Source organism: Falco naumanni, chromosome 3 (assembly GCF_017639655.2).
Source record: "Falco naumanni isolate bFalNau1 chromosome 3, bFalNau1.pat, whole genome shotgun sequence".
Lineage (NCBI taxonomy): Eukaryota > Metazoa > Chordata > Aves > Falconiformes > Falconidae > Falco > Falco naumanni.
In genome coordinates, this window is record NC_054056.1 from 22,962,365 (window position 1) to 22,986,931 (window position 24,567).

General features: G+C 39.4%; 2 protein-coding genes across 9 annotated transcripts in view; one reads left to right on the top strand and one right to left on the bottom strand.

The window, feature by feature from the left end:
* Positions 1-169: 169 nt before the first annotated feature.
* Positions 170-22,299, top strand: DEK (DEK proto-oncogene). 4 transcript variants are annotated; one of them, XM_040586420.1, is made up of 11 exons: positions 170-415; positions 2,259-2,411; positions 4,122-4,223; positions 4,725-4,834; positions 7,506-7,600; positions 10,091-10,211; positions 11,363-11,545; positions 12,041-12,173; positions 14,267-14,415; positions 15,719-15,787; positions 21,969-22,299. In XM_040586420.1, exons 2-11 carry the CDS (start codon positions 2,270-2,272, stop codon positions 22,008-22,010), a joined length of 1,146 nt encoding a protein of 381 aa, XP_040442354.1. In that variant the 5' UTR covers positions 170-415; positions 2,259-2,269; the 3' UTR covers positions 22,011-22,299. The 4 variants fall into 4 exon arrangements, with proteins under 4 accessions (XP_040442354.1, XP_040442356.1, XP_040442357.1 ...); XM_040586421.1 differs by lacking the exon at positions 21,969-22,299 and adding an exon at positions 16,538-16,725 and having other exon boundaries at positions 171-415; XM_040586422.1 differs by lacking the exon at positions 15,719-15,787.
* Positions 21,457-24,567, bottom strand: part of KDM1B (lysine demethylase 1B) — a 28,330-nt gene continuing 25,219 nt past the window's right edge. For all 5 annotated transcript variants that reach the window (XM_040586419.1, XM_040586414.1, XM_040586415.1 and 2 more), the window contains one exon: positions 21,457-24,275. In XM_040586419.1, coding sequence (XP_040442353.1) covers positions 24,192-24,275 — 84 coding nt within the window. In that variant the 3' untranslated portion in view covers positions 21,457-24,191. The remainder of the gene's footprint in view (positions 24,276-24,567) is intronic.

Sequence of the window (24,567 nt, forward strand, 5' to 3'; positions counted from 1 at the left end):
GCCCCGCTCCTCTCCTCAGCGGAGTGCGCGGCCCTCGGGGCGGCGCGCGCAGGATGACGTCACCGCGGGCGGGCGGGCGGACGCTACGCACATCCACACGCCCCGCCACAGCGGCCCTCCCTGCGCGCGCACCCGGCCCCCCCGGCGGCCGCTGATTGGCCGCCGCCTTCCCGCTTCCTTCTCCCCGTCCGAGAACCCGCCATTTTGAAAACCTTGTTGATTCCGGCGGGGAGAGAGAGGGGAGAGAGTGACCGGCTGCGGGACGCGCGCCTCGGGGGTGTGTGTGTGGTGCTGTGTGCCCGGGCCCGCTGCCTTCCTCCACCTTCTCCCTTCTCCGGTAACCGCCGCCCCCAGCCGCCGTTGCTGCCGCAGCCGCGCCCCGAGGAAGGAGCCAGAAGCCGGGGCTCGAACTGAGGTGGGTCCTGCCGCCATGGCCGTAACGGCGCCCGAGAGCGCGCTCCCGCCTTTCCCCCTCCACGCCGCGGCTGGGCCGGGCCGAGCGGCCCAGTGAGGGGGCCCATGAGGGGCAACGAGAGGGGGCCGCTGCGTCGCCGGGCTCCTGTCCCGCCGCGGGGCCGCCGGGCGCCGGCTTGTCACCGAGCCGCCGGGGCCGCCTCCCTCCCGGGCCTCCGGAGCGCTTTCCGCCTGAGGTGTTCCCGGGCGCTCCGTGCTGGCCTGCGGCCCGGCGGCGGCAGGGGGCGGGACGGTCTGGCTGCCGCCTGGCTCGGGCAGCGGATGGCGCTCGCCGCTGCCCTCGCCGCCCTGCGCGGCCGGCCGCCCCTCCGGGCGCTGCACATCGTCGGCGCCGCTTTCCCCGGTCTCCTGCTCGCAAGTCGGGAAGGGACAGGTGGCGAGTCCGCGTCTGGAAAGTCCTGGACGAGGGTGGGAGGTGCAGTTGTGCGCGAGAATCCTTCTCGGGGCGGCTTGCAAGATAACCTCCCCCGGCCGAAAATACCCCCAGCCGAACCCTTTTTCCATAAGCAAGTCGTCCTCACGGACCTGGTTGCTAAAAAGTCTCTAGCTTTCCTGTTCCCCTTCTGCTCCCATTGAAAGGGAAAGGAAAAGCAACTTCTAGTACTTTGCTTGCTTTTTCACTTGTGCGGACAAGTAAAACTTAAGAGAGTAATACTATAGAAGTCAAATTACTTTTCAGCATCAAATGAAATGCTGGTAGTAATACCCTGGAAGAGGTTTTTATGTTTGTTTTTTTTCCGCTAGTGATTTAGCAGAGGACTGGTAAACTGTCTTTAAACTGGTAATAGAACTCGTGTTTTCTGTCATTTGGAGTGCTGCTGTTCTCTGGCACCTGCTTATAAGCAGTTGATTTAATTGTTTACAGAGTCTGACCTCTTGCACATAGTATTGGCTTTTATATCAGAAAAATAAAATGGTTGATCATGTGATATTTTTTCCACAAGGGCTTATACAACCGGTGCTGCATGCTGTTCCAGATCTGTAAACAGTGAAATATGTTGAAAGCTAGAATGTTTGTAAAATGAACAGATAGGGTTATCTGCCTTTATTCTCCTACTGTCAGAGAATGTCTATCTAACAATACTTGCCAAAGGGAGATACTTTAATTTTAAAGTTGACATTTAAGCCACTTCAAATGCTAAGAAATACTCCTCTTAAATATAACAAGTATGAAGCACATAGTCTTTTTCATTGTAGATCTGCAGATTAAAACCAAAAAGGGTTTTCAAGACCATAGGTGTTGCAGTTACTTGCATTCTGAAAGCACTGTTAATTTTTTCCAAATTGCTTGTAACTTTTATTTTTTATTTTCCTGTTCCCATTTCCCATCTAAATAGGTAGCTTTTCTAACTTATTAGGAAACTTTAATGTATAGCTAACCATGATCTGAACCGTAACTGTTCAGTTTGTAATATGGTGCTCTAAAATTGTGATGTCTTAAAACTTTACAGTCCTTAATAGATAACAGCATTAGCTGCTTTGAGTGGGTGTTTCCGAATGCTTTACAAAGAAAGCTTGGAAGGCTTGTGTGGAAAGAATTTATAACCTTTTAAACTGTTCTTAACTAGGCTAGTTGCAGAATGGATGGCAACTGCTCCTGAAAAATTTTATGTAATGGGAGTATGTAGAATACTTTATCCTCTTAAAGAATGTGATCAATCACTAAACAAGCACTGTGACATTACTTCTGTCATACAAGTAGATACCTTTTTAAGAAACAAGATTCCTGTATTTTTCTTGTATAATGCTATATTGACGATGGTTTCCCTGACTGCTTTTTACAGAACCATATAGCATGTCTTCTGTTGCTTCATCAAAAGAAGATACAATGTCATCTGAAAAAGCAGATGAGAAACAACCTGAAACTGAAAACAAAGCTGAGGAAAGCGATGAAGAGGAAGAAGAAGAAGAGGAGGAGGAGGAAGAAGAAGAAAAGGGTACTTGTTTTTCCACTGAATAACTTGTCCTTTAAGAAATGCCAGACTTACTGAATGCAGTCTCTGGCTAATTATACAATTACCTTTTCGGAGATTTTGTGGTACATCTATCTTGTGGGTCATAACTCACTTCCCAGTAGACTCTTAACAGGCAACACTAGAAACAGCAATGCTGATGTTCCTCAGGAAATTGAAGGAATTGCCAGCATCCTAGAGATTTTTGTTGTTGTATGAACTTCTGGGCGACTATAAGAGGTAGCGTCCTTTATCAAAATTATTTGTATAAAAATGCATATCCAAAAAAGAATCCTTTATTGTCAGTAACACTCTGAAGTGATCCATGTTGCAAAAGAGAAGCTTGAAAAATCTTTGTAGAATATTGTGGAGACAATACAGATGTCTTTGCTTAACTACTGTGAATTAATGTACTGGGTATCAAAATTTAATTATATTGGAGGGGAAATACTCCATTTGACTAATTTTGTCAATAATGATCATGGTGCTGTCATAGGACAAGCAAGAAAGGCAGGTTTTGTGTTGCATGTAATTGAAGAAGGTAGTCGAGGAATACAAGATGTGATGAAGGAACTACTATGCAAATATGTTAATTTCCATCATGAAATTCTTAGGCACCTGTATGGCAAATAAAAGCATCCATGGAAATAGAGCTGCAATACGGTACAGTGAAAACTAAGTCACTGATGGTCTTGGATTCTTAGAAGAGCTGAAGTTTGTTTTCAGGAAACGTGGCAGAAGGAAGAGGGATTATGCTGTTTGGGAAACAATAGAGTAATCAATTAGATTTTTAGAAGCAACTGTTTCTTGTCTATGCACCAGCATATTTTACTCTGTTTTCAGCAGAAAGATACAGAGTTTTGGTTGTTACAGATTTTGAAGCTGCCTTCAGATGTTACAGCCAGGGTAGCCCATCTGTTTAGTGCTAAGGGTAGTTTGATGTGAGGTCAAGTATTTCAGTATGAAATGTTTAGGTAAATGCTTTGGGGTTTTCTCCTGACATGGTGTCATTGAAGTAATGATATGTATACATTAAAAAAATCTAAATGTATACATTACTAAGCAGTACCAAAATTACTGGGAATATTATTCTTGTAGCCTGTGGCACTCATATTGTGCCCTGCAGAGTACCACATTGTGTAGCCTTGTGAGATGTAGCTTGTGCTTCTGCCTCTCCTGCTGATGTGTGTGGGTCCTCTGGTCCGGTAGTGGGAAGGGAGAGTGTGTGCTGGCATGTTGGACTCTCCTTTTGCCCATGTGGTGGTAGTAGACTCCCCGGGAGAGCTAAACTGGGGCTGTGCATGTAGGGGCTGCAGCATCCAAGGAGACTGGGCAATCAGTGCCAGTTCTGTACCTCAGAAAGGCAGTGAAGGAAGAGAAGGATGGGTTTCTGAAAATCCCTGGTGCTGCAGTCTCCATCATGGGGTGAAGTTCTCTTTAGGAAATGTCCAGCCTTTTCTTCAAGGTTAAATTGGGTACAGGATTGTGGTCAAGAACTAGAGACTCCTCTAGTTATGTATATACAGCTCCATAGAATCCCATTGACTTACTGGCTAAAGGTTTGAAAGCACCTGGCTATACCGCAATCATTTTTGGTTTGCCTTTTCAAAGATTCAGTGTTGTATTGCCTGTCCCTACAGTCAAATCTGCTCACGTTATGAAAAATATTGTGCTTAAGGAAGCTGTCTCTTGCAGAAAAGAGTCTCATTGTTGAAGGAAAAAGGGAGAAGAAGAAGGTTGACCGACTGACCATGCAAGTGTCCTCGTTGCAAAAGGAACCTTTTACAATTACACCAGGTAAGTTTGTCCTCTCTTGTAAGAATTGTGAGTGTTGGGAATTATAATGAAACCTCTTAAAATATTCAAATTATTAAGTTAGGTCTCACCTACAACAAATTAAGAGTCATGATCCGTTTTAAAATAATAAGCCTATTATAATTATATGAAAACCTTTTTTTATTCTGTAGCAGCAATTTAAACCATAAAAGTTATGTGTTTAAACTTATCTAGAATAGGATCTTTAGTAGCCACCATTAACAAAGGTAGGAGCAGCTAGAATAAAAAGAAATGCCAAGTCCTTGTACCCTGGTCTAGGTAGTATCAAGTAAGAAAGATAAAGAGACTGTGAGGGTGCCTAATTAATAGGGAAAGGCCTGATTAATGTTTGACCTACTATAATGTCTGATGCTATTCTAAAACTTTTTTTTGCTTTTTTAAAAACCAGTCTATGTTTGAAGTTATAAACACATAGGTAAATATGAATGTGATGAATAGCATAATTGATTTTAACTGTTTCAGGAAAAGGACAAAAACTCTGTGAGATTGAAAGGATACAATTCTTTCTGAGTAAAAAGAAGACAGACGAACTTAGGAACCTGCACAAACTCCTCTACAACAGGCCAGGCACTGTAAGAACGTAAAATCAGTCTTGTATATCTGTTAGTTCTCATGCACAGTGAAAATGTTTGTAGTTTAGTTTTTTACATTTGCACATGTGGATCTACTTCTTAAGTGTCATTTATTGCAAACTGCTTAGAAAACGAATACTGCAGGACCAGTTAAGCAAGCCCATAATTTTTCTAACTCCTGTAAACTACTCTTCCCTAAAGAACTTATTGAAAGGTGTACTGAATTGTGAGTCTGCTTTATAGAGTGAGTTAGTTATTTTTAGTGGAGAGATGGGTGGTTGACCTTATGAGGATGAGTTCAAAATAATTTATGGTTCATATGCTAAAAGCTGCTAGTGTGGATTATAGTCAAAATACTCCATGTAGTTACTCTGTTCAACATGGCTTTTTCTTAGTACTTCTATTTCTTTTATGTTTGAAACCTGTTAGTGGGTTTTAATACGTTGCTGCTTACCAAGTAATTTTCTCCTCTAGTTTGCACCAAGTAGTAGAAAGTAAAACTACGTTATATGGAAAATCTCAATGACTTTTTTTGTCGCATATGTCTAAGACTATTAAAATGTTACTAAAAACTGATATGCTTTTGTATTTAAGGATAAAACTTAAAGAAAATATAATAGCAAATCTTTCTTGGAGAGCTTTTCATGTATCATTAATTGTGTCGTAAATTTCACGGTAAATATGACAAGTTTCCTTGTTAATAGAAATAAAATACATGTGGAGAAAATAAGGCAGATTAACTTTTACTATTTCAGTACACTTACCATATAAATAGGAATTTGTTTTTAATCTCTGTGTATTTTGGAACCTTAGAACAGCTAGCACAGAAACTAGGAGCTGGATAGTGCTATACACGTCCATACTAGCTGTAGGATCTCAAGACTACTGCTGCAAGTGCAGCGCTTGTTTAAATGGCAAAGAAAGACCTGTTGCCTTGAGTATTCAGAAAAGAGAACAGTGTATATTCATTAAAACCTACTTCTGTGAATTACGCTATTTATTCAGTATGGCAATAAACCAGACCAGAGAATTTTTGTCTTGGTGCATACAGAATTTTGCAAACTTCTGGATTTTCCTGCAGTATTTAATTGTTTGATAGAAAAGGTACAGTGACAGAACTATGTAAGTTTCTGATTTAACTGGCTTTACCATGGAAGTTGTGAAACTGCATCTATTTACCCTTCATGAAACCAGTAACGCTTTTCTACCATCTTTGGGTAGAGGTACCAGGGTATCATTACCTCAGTGTCTTTCCCACTTTAGATTGCAGATCTGAGACATAACTGTTTTAAGAGACTGTGTTGTTTATTGGTTATGCAACACCCTATAAAGAAACTCACAATGATACTGTTATTAATAATTAATTCATTAACCAGTAATAAATAATCTAATTAACTAATAGGCACACAACTATTTGCAGTTTCATAATTATGTGCAAATGAGGTAATTGTAAATTGGTACTTAATACTCCTAAATCATCTAATTAGACACAACTTCTGTTAGATACAGCTCCTACCCTTTCCTCCCACACCACTTAATTGGTTGTAATTCCACCTGTCCTTGCTCAGCCCTCCCACATTTAGTCTTTTGGACATAGACTTATTGGAAAGTCCAGCTGGATTGCTACAGGGTCCCAGTGGTTTGAATCCAAAGATATGAGAATGTTATTTGCTTGGAAATATATTGGTATGGTTTTATCCAGGACTATATTTAATCAGAATTGTTGGGAATTCAGAATGCTGTTTAATATAGTGAAGGTCAGATGTTGTCTTGTGTGCACATTCTGTATGTGCTTTGGATCGAAATTAACATTTTTAATAAAACATACCAATACCATCTGCAAATTTTCTCTAGGTGCTGGACAACGATAATTCTCTTCGGAAAAGGAGCTTAGCTTTGGTAAAATTATAAACTAATGGAGAAACACCAGGAACAAAATTTGTAGAACTATTGAAAGGGAGTTCAAATTATTCTTGATAGTGTTAAAAAGATCTCAGAAGAATGAAGAATTTGGGGATGTTTTTTAACTTCTTTTTTTGGTAAAGGGAGATGGAGTGAAAACAAATAATTTAATATATCTGGGATCTTGATGGGAGCAATTTCCTATTATAAGGCCTGTTGCAATGAGAGTTCAACCCTGTTTAGGCTGCAGCTATAATGGTAGTTTTAAATTGGGTGGTATGTAAATGCAAAAAATGGTCATGCTAAATAAAAGGTTCAAAAGTACAGTCGTGATCCTATGTAAGATTTTAGAAAAGCAAGAAAATCAAAGCTACTTCAGCAGATTATATAGTAAAAGTAAAATTTACTATAACAAATTCCACTGTATAAAGCATGCAGCAGGCTTCATATGATCTTAGTTGTGTAAACCTGTAAATAATCATGCAGTACATTCTGAACGAGTTTGAAATGGCAGGTGATTTCACCTAGTAAGTTATTAAGAAGAATTAAAAGTATCAAGATTGCGAGAATTTAATTGTTGTAGTTTGGCTGTCATGAGATAAATAAAGGCATAATCCATGTAGGTTTTAACTTAAAGGCTGTAAAGTTTAACTTTCTGTTAACAAAATGCTAGAACAGGTTTTTTCTTGTATGAAATGTTAACAAATGAAATTGGATGAAACTTTTCAAACCTACTTGCAATGGAAAGTAATTGTGTGTTCTGTTCTAGGTTGCTTCCCTAAAGAAGAATGTGGGTCAGTTCAGCGGGTTCCCATTTGAAAAAGGAAGTGACCAATACAAAAAGAAGGAAGAAATGTTAAAAAAGTAATGATCTCTATTGCTACTTAACATAGCTGGACTCATGCTATACACACCTTATTATCTCCAAAATTTTATTTCAGGTTAAATTTAAACTTTAAGCTGAGTGGCTGTTTCCTAGAGCTCTATGATCTGTTTCTGGACTCACTTTAATCACATAAACTGGTCTCTTAAGAAGACTTGAAATGTATTAAAAAGAGCTAAAATGTGAACATTTTATTGACAATTCGTACAGTCCTGGCTTTTAACTATTGCATGCTATCTAGCAGATTCTTCTGCCAAGTGGGAGGAAAACATTGTTTTCCCAGGACAAGCATAGTGTTGTCAATACATTGTGCTCTATTCACGGTGTGAGCTTACATCCTTCTGTGCCTCAAAACCTTCCTTCTTCAGAATCAAGGCCATTTCTGCTTATTGTATATTAGAAATACAGCCTTATTGCTAGAATTGCCCTAGTAACTAGTCTTAACAAATTTATTTTTTTTTTTTTTTTTTTACTGTCTCCATACATAAGCTGCTTTGCTATTGACAGGAAAAGCTCCTGCAGTTTGGCTTTGGACTGAAAGGGTTTTAAATTGCCCTTGCATATTTGCACAGCTAATTGTAGCAAGTGAAAGAACTAATAACTTCTGCACAGTTGATTCTAAATTTATTTTTTTTTTTTAGTGTTAGCTTGTTGATAGCGGGAGGGCTTCCAGAATCTGAATTTGCAAATCTTCCTTCCTCTGATGTGCAGTTTTCTAGAATGGGGTTTGTCAAATACACGTGAATCTAAAAGACAAACAGTCTTAGAGTGGGAGTTTTGACCATTTCCCACTGCTTTAATTGGATAATAATTGCCCTTATCTGCAAAAGGTCACAAAATAAAGTATTTTTGCATGGTTTTTTCGTATTTTCCATATGAAAGTACTGCTAGTTTTGTTACCCTTCAGTCTTCAGGAAATATTCTGAAAACTGGTTGCATTGTCACTCTTATATCAAGGTACTGAGCTTGTGTTGCGGTAGGAAGTTCTGCCACTGTTCATAGCTATGTATGAAACATTGCTGATGAGGTTGTTCATTTATTCGATGTGGTTGATTTCTGGCCACACAGTATGCTTGCATGTCAACATGTTTTAACAGCACTGAACGAAATGAATGAAGGGCAACATTTATTTTGCAGAATCTTACTGTTTAGGTTATAAACTAAAAAGGATGAGGGTTGAGGTTGTTGTGTGGAGTAGAGTTCTTGGATTTTGTAAGTCGGAACTACTTGCTCTGGAAGTTACTGACTCAAAACTTGTGTGCACTTGTTTATTGCACACTTGAAGTGCATTTTAAGACTTAGTACATTGTTTGCTATTACCTGCAGATGTACCTTCAATGCATGAAAAATATGAAAGGATTTGGGAGGTGATATTTATTCTTTGTATATATTAGTTCTAACCTAAGTTAAAATACAAGGATAAGTGCCACATGTAACAAGTCATAAGGAATTTTACTTAAAGCAGTAGTAGAACCATAAAATCCTAAATTCAGTCTACAAGGTCTTGAAAGTCTTAAACAGAAACTTCAGTGTTGTGCAGTTTTTAAATTTGCCAGCAAGTGGTTTTAACTCTCTAGTATTAATGACTTTTAAAATGCGAAAGACTGAATTTTGATCCTGCAGGAATACCTTACAAGTATTCATGTACTCCCAAAAGCTGAACAGATAGTCTGAAATTAAATGCTGCTTTAGAGAAGTTGTAGGCCACCTTGAAACAGTTGCACTGACTTTTTAAATCAACATGAAAAATAAGTTTCCTTGGACTTTTTGATTACCCAAAGTAGCTATTAAACTCATGAAAAGTGGTCAGACAGACTACTTTTCAGGCAGCATTGTACAAAATGAGTGAAGAGGGAAGCATAAGCATTTAAAGGGAGGTTACAAGTAGAATAAGTAGGGGGGTTTTGGTTTTAAAATCTCATTAAGCTTGCATTGTGATGTCATACCCACACAGGATTTGACTTTTCAATACCAGTGAGACAAATGATAAAGTGGAACAATTGGTTTAAGGCCCTTTTGAAGTAAAGGGGGTGGATATGAGAGTTTCTTTTAACCCTCTGTCATCATCAGAGGTACTTCCATAAAGGGATAAGGAACCAGAGAAAATAAAGGGAAATGTCCTTCCTCCTTAGAGTTCAAGTCTTGTACCCACTGGACTTTTTTTCCAAGACTGATTCTTTCTGGTGTGGTAGATGAGGAGAGATTCTGGGGATTTTACTTATATGTGTAGAGTAGGATATATATGTATGTGGATTTGGGAATTCTGTTTTATTTTGCTTTATGTAGTGGTGGTGGTTCTTTGCTTAACTATTGTTAAGACTGGAAATGTAGTTAAGTGTACGTATTCGTGTTTATTGTCAGGTTGCAGACAAACCAGAGAGCAGCATCTAGCAGTCAAATGTTTCCTGATTGTTTTGGATGTGATACTGAATCTTTTGGGGGGGGTTGGTGTTGTTTTTTTCTTTCTCCAGATTTAGAAATGCGATGTTGAAAAGTATCTGTGAAGTTCTCGACTTGGAAAGATCAGGAGTTAATAGTGAGCTGGTAACCAGAATCTTAAACTTCTTAATGCACCCAAAATCTTCAGGCAAGGTGAGGTGTGGGTTGTTATACTTGCTTTTATAGTTCTGATGAAAAAAGCAGTTTGTCTCCATTGCTTATTAATTGTTTGTTACCAGTGGTGATGTGATTGCTGTTCTAACTTACTGAAGTAGCAATGGCCTCTCAAAACAGAGTAGCTCTACTCCTGCAGGCATCCATAATGGGGTGAGGACTTAGAAACTATATGCTTACCTGTAAGTGCACTGGTTATATGGTGTTAGTGCACAAAAGTGTGTGTGGTCAACACATGGAGCTCATTAAGAGATGTCCCTAGCCAAATACCCAAGTAGCTTCTGCTTTGTGGGTGAATGGAGTGGAATAGACATAGTATGTGAGCAGGAAATGAAAAAGAAAAAGGTGTCAGAGCAAGGAAATAAAACTGACAGGACAGGAAAATAAGCTGTCATATATTACCTAGGTGTACTACAATTAGTCAAGTGTATGTGATCACATTTGGGAATCACAAAATGGGATTTGTTGCAAGGCTAGGAAAACTTGCTTTAACTAGCGTATGCTAGTGCACTTGATTCGGCTGCCAAGACTACTGAACTTTTATTATTAATGTCTTATCGGACAGTTTTTAATCTAAAAGCAGTACTTAAATAGTTAGACTGTTGCTCAGGAAATTAATTTTTCTCCCAGCAAACACTGGTAAGTGATGTGAACAAGGACTCTGCCTCCTGATTTAGGGACATTGGTACTGAGTGGCAACAAAATGCAGTTAAGACGTGACAGAATTCCTGCCTTTAAGTTTTCAGAAGAGTTGTCAGCTAATTTGTTACCAGAAGAAAAGCTTGCTTTTATGGGTTGGGAGGGCATAGGTAGGTAAAAGGTTCCTTTTGGATTCTTCTTTCTTGCTTCCCTTCCCTAACCCCCAACCTTTGAAGGTTTGTTTGGTTAGGGGATAGAGGGGGTGCTTAGCTTAGAACCAGAATTTCATCTTACTCTGCTCCATTTCTGTAATGAATTTCTGCTTACTGCCAAATGGTATGGATTAAGCGTGGTACATAAAATAGTCCTGGATTTTGTTATCAAGTCTTAGAAACCTCTGTATTTGTTCTTTCATGAGACTTGAAGGAGTTTATATTTTTAAAATTCACTTTTGTATTCCTGCTTGTATTTCACACATCCCTGCCTCTCAGCCATTGCCAAAGTCCAAAAAAACACCAAGCAAAGGCGGCAAAAAAGAACGCAGTAGCACTGGAACAACAAGAAAAGCCAAACGCACCAAGTACCCAGAGATATTGTCAGATGAATCCAGTAGTGAAGAAGATGAAAAGAAGGAAAAGGATGACTCTTCAGAAGAAAAAGAAAGTGAAGATGAGGTAGTTAGGATTGTTGTTTGTTTTTAAACACAGGGCTAAAAACATTTGTCTGCAGTTTGTCATTATGTGGTGATTGTCGATTGGTAGTTCTTGGAACACACAGAGTTGGGGGGTTCAGTGATAGTTAACGGAATGAATGGTTTGAAAGAAAAGGGATCACATCTGGCATTTAAAGAGATTTTCATACTTTCTTAGTGCATTGACATTAGCTAATCAGTAAGATAAAAGGCAAAGGTTCTGATTCTTAGATGTATATATGCACCTTAAAATCATTTGCTGTGTGTTGTTTTGGGGCAGACAGGATTTCAAACATAATTGATTTAATTTCTTGTATCATTTTATGATGACTTTGTCATAAAAATTCCCAATATCTAGTCTGTCTTTTTTTCTGTGTAGGGTTTGATTTGATACCTAGGATAGTTTCCGTTGTGGAAAAGAGGTACAGATTTTTTGGGTAGAAACTATATTTTAATCTTACGTTTTTCTTCTTTATAGCCCCCTAGAAAAGCATCCAAAAGAGAAAAATCTAAGAAGACTACTTCTAAAACCAAGAAAGCTGTGAAGGGTGCAAATGTCAAGAAGGCAGATAGCAGCACTACTAAAAAAAATCAGAACAGTTCTAGAAAAGGTAAATACTTAAATTTTTTTATCATATGTTGTCTTGTAGCATAACTGGCATGCTTCATAGAAAGCAAGCTTTTTGCACCTGTTTGTGAAAGAAAACAGAATTTGGTGAATTGTTGGCTTGCTACCTCGCAACAGTAATTAAAAAAAAATTCTTAGTTTGGGTTTATTTTATGTAATTTCTGTTGTGTACATATATATACTTTTTATTTGCATATAAACTGGAAGCATCAGTCTAGTTCTCCCTTCTGCTGGAAGAACATTACCAAAATTCTATAGTGACTTCATGTGAATCTTGTAATTGATCCAGTAGTGGGTATCCCACTGTGTATGTCTTCTGTTCAGCAGCTTGATGTGTTTTTTGTTAACATAGATACAGGTTCTACATCCATCCTGTTGCTAATGACTTTCTCATATCTGACGATATAGTCTGTAAAAAGGTTTACATACATTGAGTTTCTTAGTACCTGTGAAAAGATTGCAGCACTGCTGGTGGGGACAGTGGTTTCTTTCTAAGCAGCTTTGCAGAAAAGGGCCAGGGTGGGGGCAGAGGATTCTCGCAGACAACAAGCTGAAGGCGTTTCAGCAGCGTGCCCTTGTGATGAGGAACACAGGCAGTACTCTGGCTCTTCCAGCATATGTGCAGCCAGCAGGCAGGGGGGCGTGAGTGTTACCCCCTCCTCCCTGTTTTGCACTTGTGAGCCTGCCTCGGGAGGGCTGGGGCCGGCTTTGGGCTCCCTGGTGCGGGGCGGGCAGGGACAGACCGGAGCGAGTCCATGGGGCCACCGAGGTGCAGCTGGAGCAGGTGCCAGGCACAAGCTGCCACGAAGGGAGTTGGGATTAGGGTTAGGGGAAGGCAAACTTCCCCACGAGGGTAGTGGCACAGAACGGGGCCTGGAGCTGCGGTGGAATCCTTGGTGTTGGGGGTGTTGAGAACTCAGCTGGGCAGGGCCCCAAGCAACCTGCTCCGTGTTGGCCCTGCTCCGAGTAGTGGCTTAAACCAGATGATCTCCAGAGATCTTTTCCCGCGTTAAGTTCTCTGGCACTCTGACATAACAGGCACGTCTCTGTCACAATTGTAGTATGAGTTACTAATACAGCATATAACCATACTGCAAACATTCTTTAATGCCAGCATCATCATATGTATGCTATAGCAGAGACATCAGATTAATTACCCTGCTTGTCACCATATTAAGAAAATGAATGGTTAAACTCTTAGGCATAGGGTTAGGCTGAAGTCGTTTCACAGCCTTATTTCTCGGAAAACTTGCCTGTGCTGAACTCACGGTATTTTCAAATTGGCTGCTGGCAGTGCTGATGTGGCTGACTCTGTGTGCATGTGTGTACACTTTTTATCACATGTAAGTGTATATAGCTATATGACGTGTATTTTACGTAGAAGTTATAATCTATTCATAATTTCTTCTGTGTGTTTTGAGCGTATGCTTGCAGTACAAAAATCAAAATGTTGTGTAGGTCTTTCTCTAAGCTTATCTAGACTGTTTGACATCTGCTCTGAATTCTGTTTTGTTGGCAGCAGAGGAACTGAGTGGATGTTGGAGTCATTCGGTCTAATTTTTTTGCTGCTGCAAAAGATTGTAGGAGTGTCCTTTGCGTCTTCACTTCCTTTATGACTCTCTTCGTTTGTTGTCATGGTGTTTCTGGTAGCATGTTGAATAACACAGTATTGCAAAATTACAAGATCCTAATGCACAGTGGTGCTGGGGGAATAAAAAATACAAACTCCTTTTTAAAGCAAATAAGTACTTTTTTAGGGCCATAATGCCTCAATTTAAATTGTTGTAGTAATTTTATTTTTTTTTTTAGTTTGATAGGTTAATGTGTCTTATACTTTCTGGAGTACATATTGATTTGTAAACTGATAGTTCATCAGCAATGATGCAGATTCATAAATAAATGTAGTACTGATAGCATTAACTTTGTTTTGAAATAGGTGATCTAGCAGGTTGTCCATTTTAAGGGCAGACATCTGCATTAGATGTTTGGGGAAGTTCTAATGGCTTCTGTTTTGGAGGAAGAAAGCAGACAAATTGAAAATCTTTTACTACAGTTCAGGTTGTTCTTTGTATTTAGAAAGCGAGTCTGAGGATAGTTCAGATGATGAACCTTTAATTAAAAAGCTGAAGAAGCCACCCACAGATGAAGAACTTAAGGAAACTGTCAAGAACTTGTTGGCCAATGCAAATTTGGAGGAGGTCACGATGAAACAAATCTGCAAGGAGGTAAGCAAATACAGTTTTGCAGTTTCTTTTTAGGCAGTGGGTTGCCTGTGGACTGGCTTTTGTCGTTGTTTCAGAAATGGAGGCTTGCACTCCGCTCTGCGGTTCAGGAACAAAGTAGTTTGGCATTGGGCATTGTTTTACTTACTTGTTAAGAGCTCTAACAAGGAGAGCCTTAATTTTAAGATATGCAACACTGATACCTGCAACATTAGAAGTGAAGTCTCCAAAGAAAAATGAGCTACACGGAAAGCAGGAGTATTACCTCCAAAACAACTGTCATATATTAAAGTGAAAATATTTGGCATTTTGATGACATAGCAGCTTGCTACTGTCAAAAGGGGAGGGCTATGTCCTGCTCACCTTGCTCTCGTTCTTCATTTGCTGTCCTTAAGAGTCCATTCAACTCTCATCTATTAGGGAAAAATGAACAGTTCTCAGCTGCATTCATGAGTTGACTCAGTGCAGCCAGGAATCCATTAATTAGCAGGGTGGGTGCCAGGAAAGGAGCATGTGGCCAGAAAAGGGAAAGGTGGGAAAAGGTGACCAAAACACAGACAATACTTTTTACCTGTATATTTTCTACAGTCAGTTAACTCACTTGTTTGTTTTCCTGGTACTTCCAAGAAGTTGTCTTGAGAAAATTAAAGCAGAAATTATTTTTAAAGAAAACTGCATGTTTATATTCTCTACAAACTTTTTGTCATGTGTATAGTCATTCTGGAAGTCTGAAATTTGGTGTACTGAAATAAAATATTCTGCATTGGTTGTCAGTGTTGGCATCTGGTTTTTGTTTCTTTGGTCCTCTCCCACCCAGTTAACCAAAGAATAGTTGTACAATAGCACTCAAATGTCGACTCTTTTATTAGTCACTTGAAAGGATCACAATTTTACTTATAACCAAAGAAAGAAATAAGCTTGGGGATTTGATACTTGTTCAGCTTCCTACAGTAATGTAGGTGTATCTGACCGCTTAGGGAGCGTGCAAGACGAAGACTGGGGGATTATTTGCCTGACATGGCAAGGTAGGCATTCTGATTTGTTGGATGTGAGAAATTATAGTACCAGTTCAGTCAATGACCAAATGTAAAAAACCCACATACATTTAAATATTTAAGTGGTGAAAATAAGCTTGTCACTTCCCATAATTAACAGAGGGCATTTCAGCAGTTGTAATACTGGAAGTACCACACCAATATTTGCCCTAATTTTATTTAAGCTTCTTCTATTCATACAATACATTGAATGAAAGTAATTTGAGGCTTGTGGTTTTGTTTTTGTTTTTTTTTTCCTTTTTTTTTTTTAGGTGTATGAAAACTATCCTAGTTACGATTTATCTGACAGGAAAGACTTCATTAAAAAAACAGTCAAAGAGGTAAAAGACTTTATAATCGCTTCAGACTATTTTCTTAGCATGCCGCTACTATTACAGATTCCTTTGGTAAGCAGAACTAAAAGCTATCGTAATTTTTGATGATCCTTGCTTTCTGAAAGCTATGCATTTGCTTTAAATTACAGCCTTGGCTGCAAGGTGCACTATAATTCATGCACTGTTGACATACATTCGTAGGTTATAATGCAGGAGGTTGTATAAGGTCGGCAGACCTGCAGGCTCTGGCAATGAGAGAAGGCGAGAGAGGATACAGATGGATCGCTGCTCTCTCTGTGTGCTCCTGGTAGCACAGTTATAGTGTTGCCTTTGAGTTTGCTGCACTGAAGATCAGGCTTGATGTAATGTATTCATGACAAAGGGTTTATTTATTGTCCAGGCTGTGGTTGGTAACATGTAAATTTTCAAGGTCCGTTACTTTTGCTTGCCCCAAAACTAAAAATGGAACTAGGGAAGTGAGGTTCACTTAATGGGGTCAATAAAGTAACTTGTGGCTTCATTTGCAGTTGTTGATATGTGGCTATCTAGAAGTAGTTATGTCTCGTGCTGTGCATACATGTGGCACTGTCAGCAAAGGTACAGGAGAGCAATTTGTCTGCTGTAGGGATGTCCTTGATTATTTTTTTTGGTGATAGCAAAAGTAGAATGTATTTTCTTGGTAGTGTGATGCCAAAGGAGAGGCTGTATGTAAGTGGATTGAGAGAAAGGAGAAAACTAACACACTTCTCTTTTCAGTTGATCTCATGATCTGATTTGACTGTGGGAAATGAAGATTCCTGGTTTTATGTTCCCATGGATTGGAAGATCTGATAGGCACCAGCAAAAGGAATGTATATTACCCTTGTGGTATTTAGTCAGACCTGATTCTGCTGATCTAATGTTAAGAGTGTTGATGTAAATTGCTTTGTGTGTCTTTTTTTTTTTTTTTTTTTTTAAACAAAACTGCATTTGATGCAGCTTTTAGTTGAACATACTTAAGTTTCGTGCATGGCAATAAATGTTCCCTTTTTTATAGTTTTTGTACATTTTGAATTGCTTTGTATAACTAGATTATTAGGACTGTTGTAGCTTTTTAGCGTGGATTCCTAGCTTGCCAGGTGACTTTAAAATCAAGATGAAAGCTGCTTATCTACACATATACATGCAGAGACTGGAATATTGCAGTATTGGTTATAAAGATATTTTGAATACATATCCATTCTGAAAATAACCAAGAGTTAGTCACATGTTAATCTCTTTTATATTCTGATACATTCTACAGATGTAGAATTACTCTAAATCTAGATTACTGTCTTGCATGTGTAGGCACTGAGAGAGAGCTGTCAAAGCATGGTTAACTAATTGGCATATAGATGTTATTTTTGTACTTTTAAAAGCCTTTCTGTTCTGTATATAAAGTTATTTCAGGTTTCTGTTGTGCAAATCAGTTTTTTAATCTTGTTATCTTAGATTTTATGACATGAAATGTCAGCAGTGAGGCTGTGATGAAAAGTGGTATGCATAAGTTTCATGAAACTACAAATGGGTTGAGGTTTTACGATGTTTGTTCCATCTTACCTTGTACAGAAATGAAACTGCAGTTTTATACTTAAACTTTTCAGTGTTTAACTTTGTACAAAAGACTACAGATATATTTGTTCCCATGGCTTGACACAGTAAATAAAATCCCTCCAAAGGCTACAGGAAAATTTCTAAAGTTCACTTGGCAAAAAATCTTTTACTTTTGTCTTGCCTTGATGGTCTAGCGTCTCCGAAGTTGGTATCCAAGATGTGCAGCTGGGAGGCTCGATAGGTTTGGAAAGCCGTAGTGGGGCTTCTGAGTTGGGCAGTGCTGACATGTGTGGTTAAGCTCTTCTGTAAGGGAAAGCTCTTCCAAACCTGAACCTTGGTGCCTCAACATGGACTATGGTACTGTTAAGCCTGCAGTCTCAAACTGTGGCCCATAGCTTTTCAGATCAAAGTGAACTCTGCATAACTTTCTGTTGTTTAGGTTTCTGTCCTCCATACACCTTGTTGCTAATACGGGAAGAGTCCTACGCTTAAAATCGTAAGATGAATAGTTGCCAAAGTGTGGGCTGCCATTAATGCCATAAGCACAGAATCTCTCTGACTGTAGTATTGCTGGAAAGATGACAAAACATATTTTTTGAATTGTATTATTGTACAGTTGAGAAATAAGGGTTCACAAATGATCTAAATTCTGAAAATGTTCAGCCAGTTAGACTATTAATCTTCACACACTTTCTGAATTTCTTTGCGTGTAATCATTTCTAAGAAGGCTGAATGTAATAGGGGTTTTTTTGTATTCAATAAATGTCTTTCACAAAAATGTAAATAAATTTTGATGATCTAACATTTGCTTAAATATACAGAAAAAAAAAATCTATACAGAAACAAGGTGGTTGTCTTTACCTGATCTGGTAGAAACGATTCAAGCCTGATTCAGCAGGCTTCTCTACTTTAAAGATACTATTGCTGAAGTGTACGTTGTTGCACCAGGATAAGATTTTGTATCTTCTGGGAAGCTGGTTTTGTTTTGTTTCATTTTGGGGTTTTTCTCTGAACTACTTGGCATAAAGAACACTTTTTCATTTGTAATTAAAAACATCAGAAGTTTCCACGCCCCACTTAAAGGGGGAAAGTTAATTGTGTCGAGACTTGTGTGATTTTCAGATGGATTTTCTACAAATACTTGAACTGCCTTGTGATTTTAATGTAAATATACCGGTTGGTTTTAATTGTGCAGGTCGGGAAGTGTTTTTAAGAGGAGTGACTCCCAATATAAACATTTTTTTATAGTGTAAATCCTAATGAAAACTTAAAGGGTAGTGTACTTCTGTGGATTGTATATACACGTTACTTGCCACTTTGGAATTGTGCAGATGGAATGGGAATGAACTCAGCATCCTTCAATTACTTTTAGATCTCTTCACTACAACTCAGTGTAGCCCTCAACAGAGTAAGCAGTGTCTGAGCTGTCTCCTGATAATCCATAACAGTCTGGCTGCAGCTGATACAAGATTCCAGTTCCTTCTACAACTGGGAGAAAGGCTGCAAGACAATAATAAAAGGCAAATAAAATGTCCTGCTTATCCTGATGCTATTGGATTAAAAACACAGCTGATCAGGGCTTTAAATTCTATCAGAGATGTTCCTAAAAAACAGAAACTGGCTAAGTGGATAAAAGGTAACTGAATAAAATGTTCAGGCGTATACCTTTTAGGTGCTTAAGATTATGTCGTGACCACTGTATGCTAGAACTGTAGTACTAACATCTTGGTTTGATTGCTTACAGCATAATTCCTGCAGTCCAGTGTGGTGGTTCCCCTGTTCAGCTGAGGTTTTGGTATCCAGTATTTTGGTCTGAGACTGCAAAATCCCACACCCTAACCTGGATGCCCCCCCTAACGAACAGCTGTTCGGGGGAGGGAGCTTGGCCTGGTGTGTCGCCCTGTGAGGAGGGGAGAAGGGCCAGGTGGGGAAAGGGAAGAGAAAATGTTCTTAGTGAAGAGAGGTTGCGTGTCCTCGGGTTACTGCCCAACTCCTAAAGTGTGCTGCTCGGACACGGCTAACCAAGACAAAATGAGGAAGAAACAGCATGGAGCGCCGTCCCGCTTTTCTCCAGGAGCTCTAGACTAACAGCCTTTTCAGACAGGAGCAGGCTGCTTATGGCATTTGTGTTCTTCCTGCACTACCCTGTCATAAGGCACACGACAAAGCCAGATGTGTGAATGTCTGGGTTTAGATGAGCCATGCCATGCTGGCCTTGACAACACCCCTTTTGGAGGCCGGTGCTTAACTTGGCCAAATAACGGCCCCGGCAGCCAGTGTGCTGGTTCCAGTGAGGCTGGTCAGCTGTGGTGCTGTTTCAGAGAGGGTGGCTCATGGCCGCTGGGGTAGATGTAATTATTCCTGTTTCCAAATCAGAAAGTTGACTATAATCAAGCAGCTTTGGCTGAACTAGATTAAAGCGGACTTCTCAACTCCTGAAATGACTTCTAGTGGTACTGTTATTTTGGTTCCTTTTAATTTAGGGGAAACAGGGGGAGGGAAGATGTGTAAGGCACCAGAATGCTGTCTGAAAACTTGCAATGAGAAATTTAGTAAAATCTGTTTCACTAGCTGAAAAAAGTTCCGAAACATCTTGAATGCTGGCAAGTGCGTTATTTTCCTTCTGCAAAGAAGTCTCCTGCCTTTCAATTTGGAACTATTTATTAAAGCGAGTAGCTGGAAATTAGAGGTCTAAAAGTTTATTCAGATGGACCTTGACTTGCAGGAGAAAGGGGCTGACAGGAGCTTCGTAAAGGTCAACAAAAGCGAATGCAGCATCTGCTCCTGGTGCGGGGTGGGCAGGGACAGACCGGAGCGAGTCCGTGGGGCCACCGAGGTGCAGCTGGAGCAGGTGCCAGGCACAAGCTGCCACGAAGGGAGTTGGGATTAGGGTTAGGGGAAGGCAAACTTCCCCACGAGGGTAGTGGCACAGAACGGGGCCTGGAGCTGCGGTGGAATCCTTGGTGTTGGGGGTGTTGAGAACTCAGCTGGGCAGGGCCCCAAGCAACCTGCTCCGTGTTGGCCCTGCTCCGAGTAGTGGCTTGAACCAGATGATCTCCAGAGGTTCCGGGGATAAAGGGATGGCAGCATTACCTAACCTGCCCTGCCTCTTCACCTGACCTTGTTCACGGGACCGCGCTTGGCTGCAGATTTGCTACTTCACTTCTCTGAGCTAGGCTAAAAGGAAAAAACCAAACCCCCCCTCACACCCTTTTCATGAAGGACAGTCATTGTTTGGGGGCGTGTGGTAAAATCTACTGACTTGTCCTTTGCAGCATTAGGATCTTCTTCCCCTTTTAAAGATTGTTATTCTTAAAACGAAGTTAATGTCTTTCAAGGCAAGTGTCAGGTGTAATGAAAACTATTTCCTGCAGGGAGTGAGCAGTAGGAGAAGGAGGCACATCCTTGGGATACAGACTTTGAAGTGCTCACCCACTGCAGCAGGGCTGGGGAAGGCAGGGAGTCTTCCCCACAGTCACGCTCTCACCCGTTTGGACATACACATGGGTTGAAATAAACTTTCAAAGGGGGTGGGAATTCGTTCTTTTGTCAAGTTGCCTGCAGTCAGACTTAAGTAAACATCTAATCTCCCACTGAAGAAGAACAACATAGGTGTTACCAGAATTTGTCAATGTATTTGAATTATTTTGGGAGCTAATCAGGCTTGCGCATGCTTATAGTGATCTCTGCTAGTAGAAACCTCTCAGGCCCATGATCCTACAAGGTGTTCATACTACAGTCACTCAGGGAAAAGCTTTAGGTGGTTCTCTGCTGATTTTTCTGGCTATTTTAAAATCATGGGCAGCACTTCCAAACAATTATCATTTTAGCATTTTCTTCTGGGTAAGGAAGTAATGTGAGAGAGGCTCATAAATTGCTTTGTAAACCTTCGAGGCAAAAGACGCTGACTATTATGGTGTTGTCCAAAACCCAGCAAAGTCAGTACTTGATGCTCAGGGAAGGCTGTAGAGCAGTACTGCTGAAGTGTCAAGCTGTAGGAATATAGAAAAATGAAATCTTAAACAATATCAAATGTAGCCACTAGTTTAAATTTAAAGGGGTGGGCGGGTGGGAGGAAACAACAAAAACACCAAACATGAGCATCCTGTGGATACTTTCCAGTTTTATTCTGCTGCCGTTAACATAGTCACACAGAAGAGTTGAAGTGTAACAGATCATGCTCTGCATTCAAATATTTTTGATAACATTTAAACAAATTACTCAAAACAATCCCCAGATTTTTATTTGCAGGGAAAAAATTAAAACACAAAAGAAAAAACATATACATGCTTGAAATAAATTTTAACATAAGTATTAAAAACATTTTTGGGGAACATTAATTAAAGAATGAAGTCTCAGAACCAGCCTGATGTTCTCATACATTTCAAATGAACGTAAATTAAAATGGAACATACTTACTTTATTTACTCCTCGAACTTAAGTGCAGCACAACACAGTTTAAGTGCCTTGGCACCAAAATAATATACAAATAATTAACAGACTAGGCCATCGGTAAATTTATCATTTGTTATCCTTTTTTTAGTGCTTTAAGAAGTGTGCAGCAGCTAAAGCCCAATGTGACAGTATTTGCTCACGTCCATCTCTTTTTCTCTAGAATACAGCATTAAGCTACCTGCAGAGCTGTAGCTGGAGTTAAAACCCCGAGTACAAATTAACAGAATGGAAGCATGTGCCTAAAATCAAGTGCGTTCACACAAACTTTGGACTGCAGAGATGGACGCTGAGCTCAACTTCCCAGACACTCCCGACCCGAAACACGATGTGGTTATGTCGTTAAGCTGACTGTGAAGTTTTGACCAAGGTCAGCTGAAGCAGCCATTGAATAGAATGTTTTGGTCTTGTAGTAATAAGCTCTTTCCCCACCTCCAGAAACTCGTCACCTAACAATTTTGTCATATACAATAAACTGGGAAAGAAACTTTGAACTCAAACGTATGCAGCTCTTAATCTTTCTAGTTATGCTATAAATTGGCCTGTAATATATGAAATTAACAAAGTGCAAATGATTACTAAAAGCAAAATCTGATGTCTGATTATCTTTTATCATCAGAGGATTTTGTCTTGCTTCTTATAGCCTTTAAATTACAATTTAATACTTGGAAATACTTTAGAACTGTACATACTAGCATTTATGTAGAGGAAAATTATGGACAGTTACACTTTTCCTATTATTCCATATAATTCAGCTTTAAGAAGCAGAACAGAATATATATCTGAAAAACATCTAGTTATATAAACATCTTCACTTTGTAAATTAGAGATTAAATAAAGTTATTTAACAATATAGCTACTCTAACAACAAAATATTAGGTATTTTAACAGAAGAGTTGCGTTTATTCAGTAGGATTTTTCTAAAGGTTGCTTGTTGGTATTTTCCAAGGATACAGCTTTATGGAAATATAACTCAAAAAAAGGTTGCTGTGTCATTCTTAAATGAGATTAAGAAAAAGAGCCTATGCATGAGAATTGGGGGGGGGGCAGAAATAAGTGCTTAATTTCCTTCCAGAAATAATAAGGTCTAGGCAGTAAAGTTACAGGGAAGGTCTGGCGGAAGAGATCTAAAAGTTGGTGGATTTTTTTTTTTTTTTTTATATACCATTTTAGTGGAACAGTATTACAACACATATCCTGGTTGCATCTGTCTTATTTCTGTTGGAAAATTTTTTATTTTTTTCCCCGCCCCATGGAAAATCTATTGGGTAGATGCGTAGCCCTTACTGAATTACTCCCTCAAGTGTTGGTTTTTTTTAATAATACTTTAATAATAAAAGAAAAAAAACCACCTTCAAGTCAAAGTGCAAGCCACCTTGTTTTAGCCCTTCGTAAAAGTGTTAAGATTTTTCCTCATCCATCTTCACTTATTTTTTAAATAGAAAAGCTGAATGAGCTGTTAGGAACTTACAGTCCCTCCCCTCTGTGCACTCATATCAGTAAACAATTCCTCTACTCAGCCCAAATGAATTTGGAAGTTTGTTTTCAAAATAATCATAGAAATATAGTCTTTTTAAACTGTCCTGTTTCTACATTATCAGAAGCACGAAGCAAATCTAAACTTAGCCTATCCTTGTAACAAGAACTTCTCTGAACAAGTATCAGAGACAATATTTCAAAGTTTTTAAAAGTAATGCAAAAGTTAATTTTTCAAGTTTTCATTAGCTACAATAACCCTTCTATGATTGCACTGTAAACTGTTCCAGCCGTCTCATTTAAAGGAACAAACTTGATATTCCAAAGCCCACTTAGTGGAGGCTAAGAATATGAAAAATATTATAGAAAAGGTTATTGATTGCAAGTGGAAAAAGTTCTAGTTGAGTTCCTTCCTATAATCATTCTAGAATTTGTCTAGGCTATTCAGGCTTTTGGGAGCAAGCTGGAACTCCTATGAGCGTAATCGACCTGAGAAGCACAGTTAGTGGAAAATTCCCGTCACGGTTACTAACTGCCAGCATTTTTAATGCTGTACGTTAACTTAGTCTCGTCTTAACTGGACCTTCTGAAATGAAGGTTTACAACAGCATGACTTGAGCCATACGGAGGAGGACCCTCAACAAAAGTTCCACTAGTGAAGCTGTGGCCGGGGACGCCAGTGTCACTCTTGCTAGTGATACCTTAGCTGGCAACCCTCCACCAGGCTGCATCGGCAGGGCTTAGAGGGGGGTGGGGCAGGAGGAGGGAAAGGAAGGTGAAGATTTTCTCTTCAGGTACCGTATACTATTTAAGTACCACTTAGGAAAAAGGCAGCAATAGGAAACTTGAAGATTGTTTTACCCACAGAAAACAATTCAAAATATTATCTATAAACACAAAATTTTGGTACTTAAAATGCTGCAATTTTGCTTGCTTCTCGAACCCCACTCAAGTAAGCTCCTGTCACCGTCTGAGGAAAGTGCCTATTTGTGGCCTGTATTTAAAAACAAACAAACAAACAAAAGTTTCTAAAAGTATTAGAACAGACAGAATTTCAGTTTATAAGATCAGCTTTGTTTTCCTTAAGCATATACCAACAATTTTAAAAGCCACAGAAAACTTAGAAGGGATTTAGGAGGAAATATTTAAGACTTTCAGCAACTTCAAAACTTGCAAGCATGTCGGCTAGCAAAATTACCAGTTGCACTTAAGTAGGGCAGGTAATTTCTGTTTCAGTATAGGATGCACCTATACTATCAGCAGCATATATTTGTTATGTTACCTGC

Coding starts and splice junctions, on each gene's coding strand:
- DEK (XM_040586420.1), top strand. CDS start 2,270: ATGTCTTCTGTTGCTTCATCAAAAGAAGATACAATGTCATCTGAAAAA. Junction 2,412..4,121: donor GGAGGAAGAAGAAGAAAAGG/GTACTTGTTTTT, acceptor TGTCTCTTGCAG/AAAAGAGTCTCATTGTTGAA. Junction 12,174..14,266: donor TCAGAACAGTTCTAGAAAAG/GTAAATACTTAA, acceptor CTTTGTATTTAG/AAAGCGAGTCTGAGGATAGT.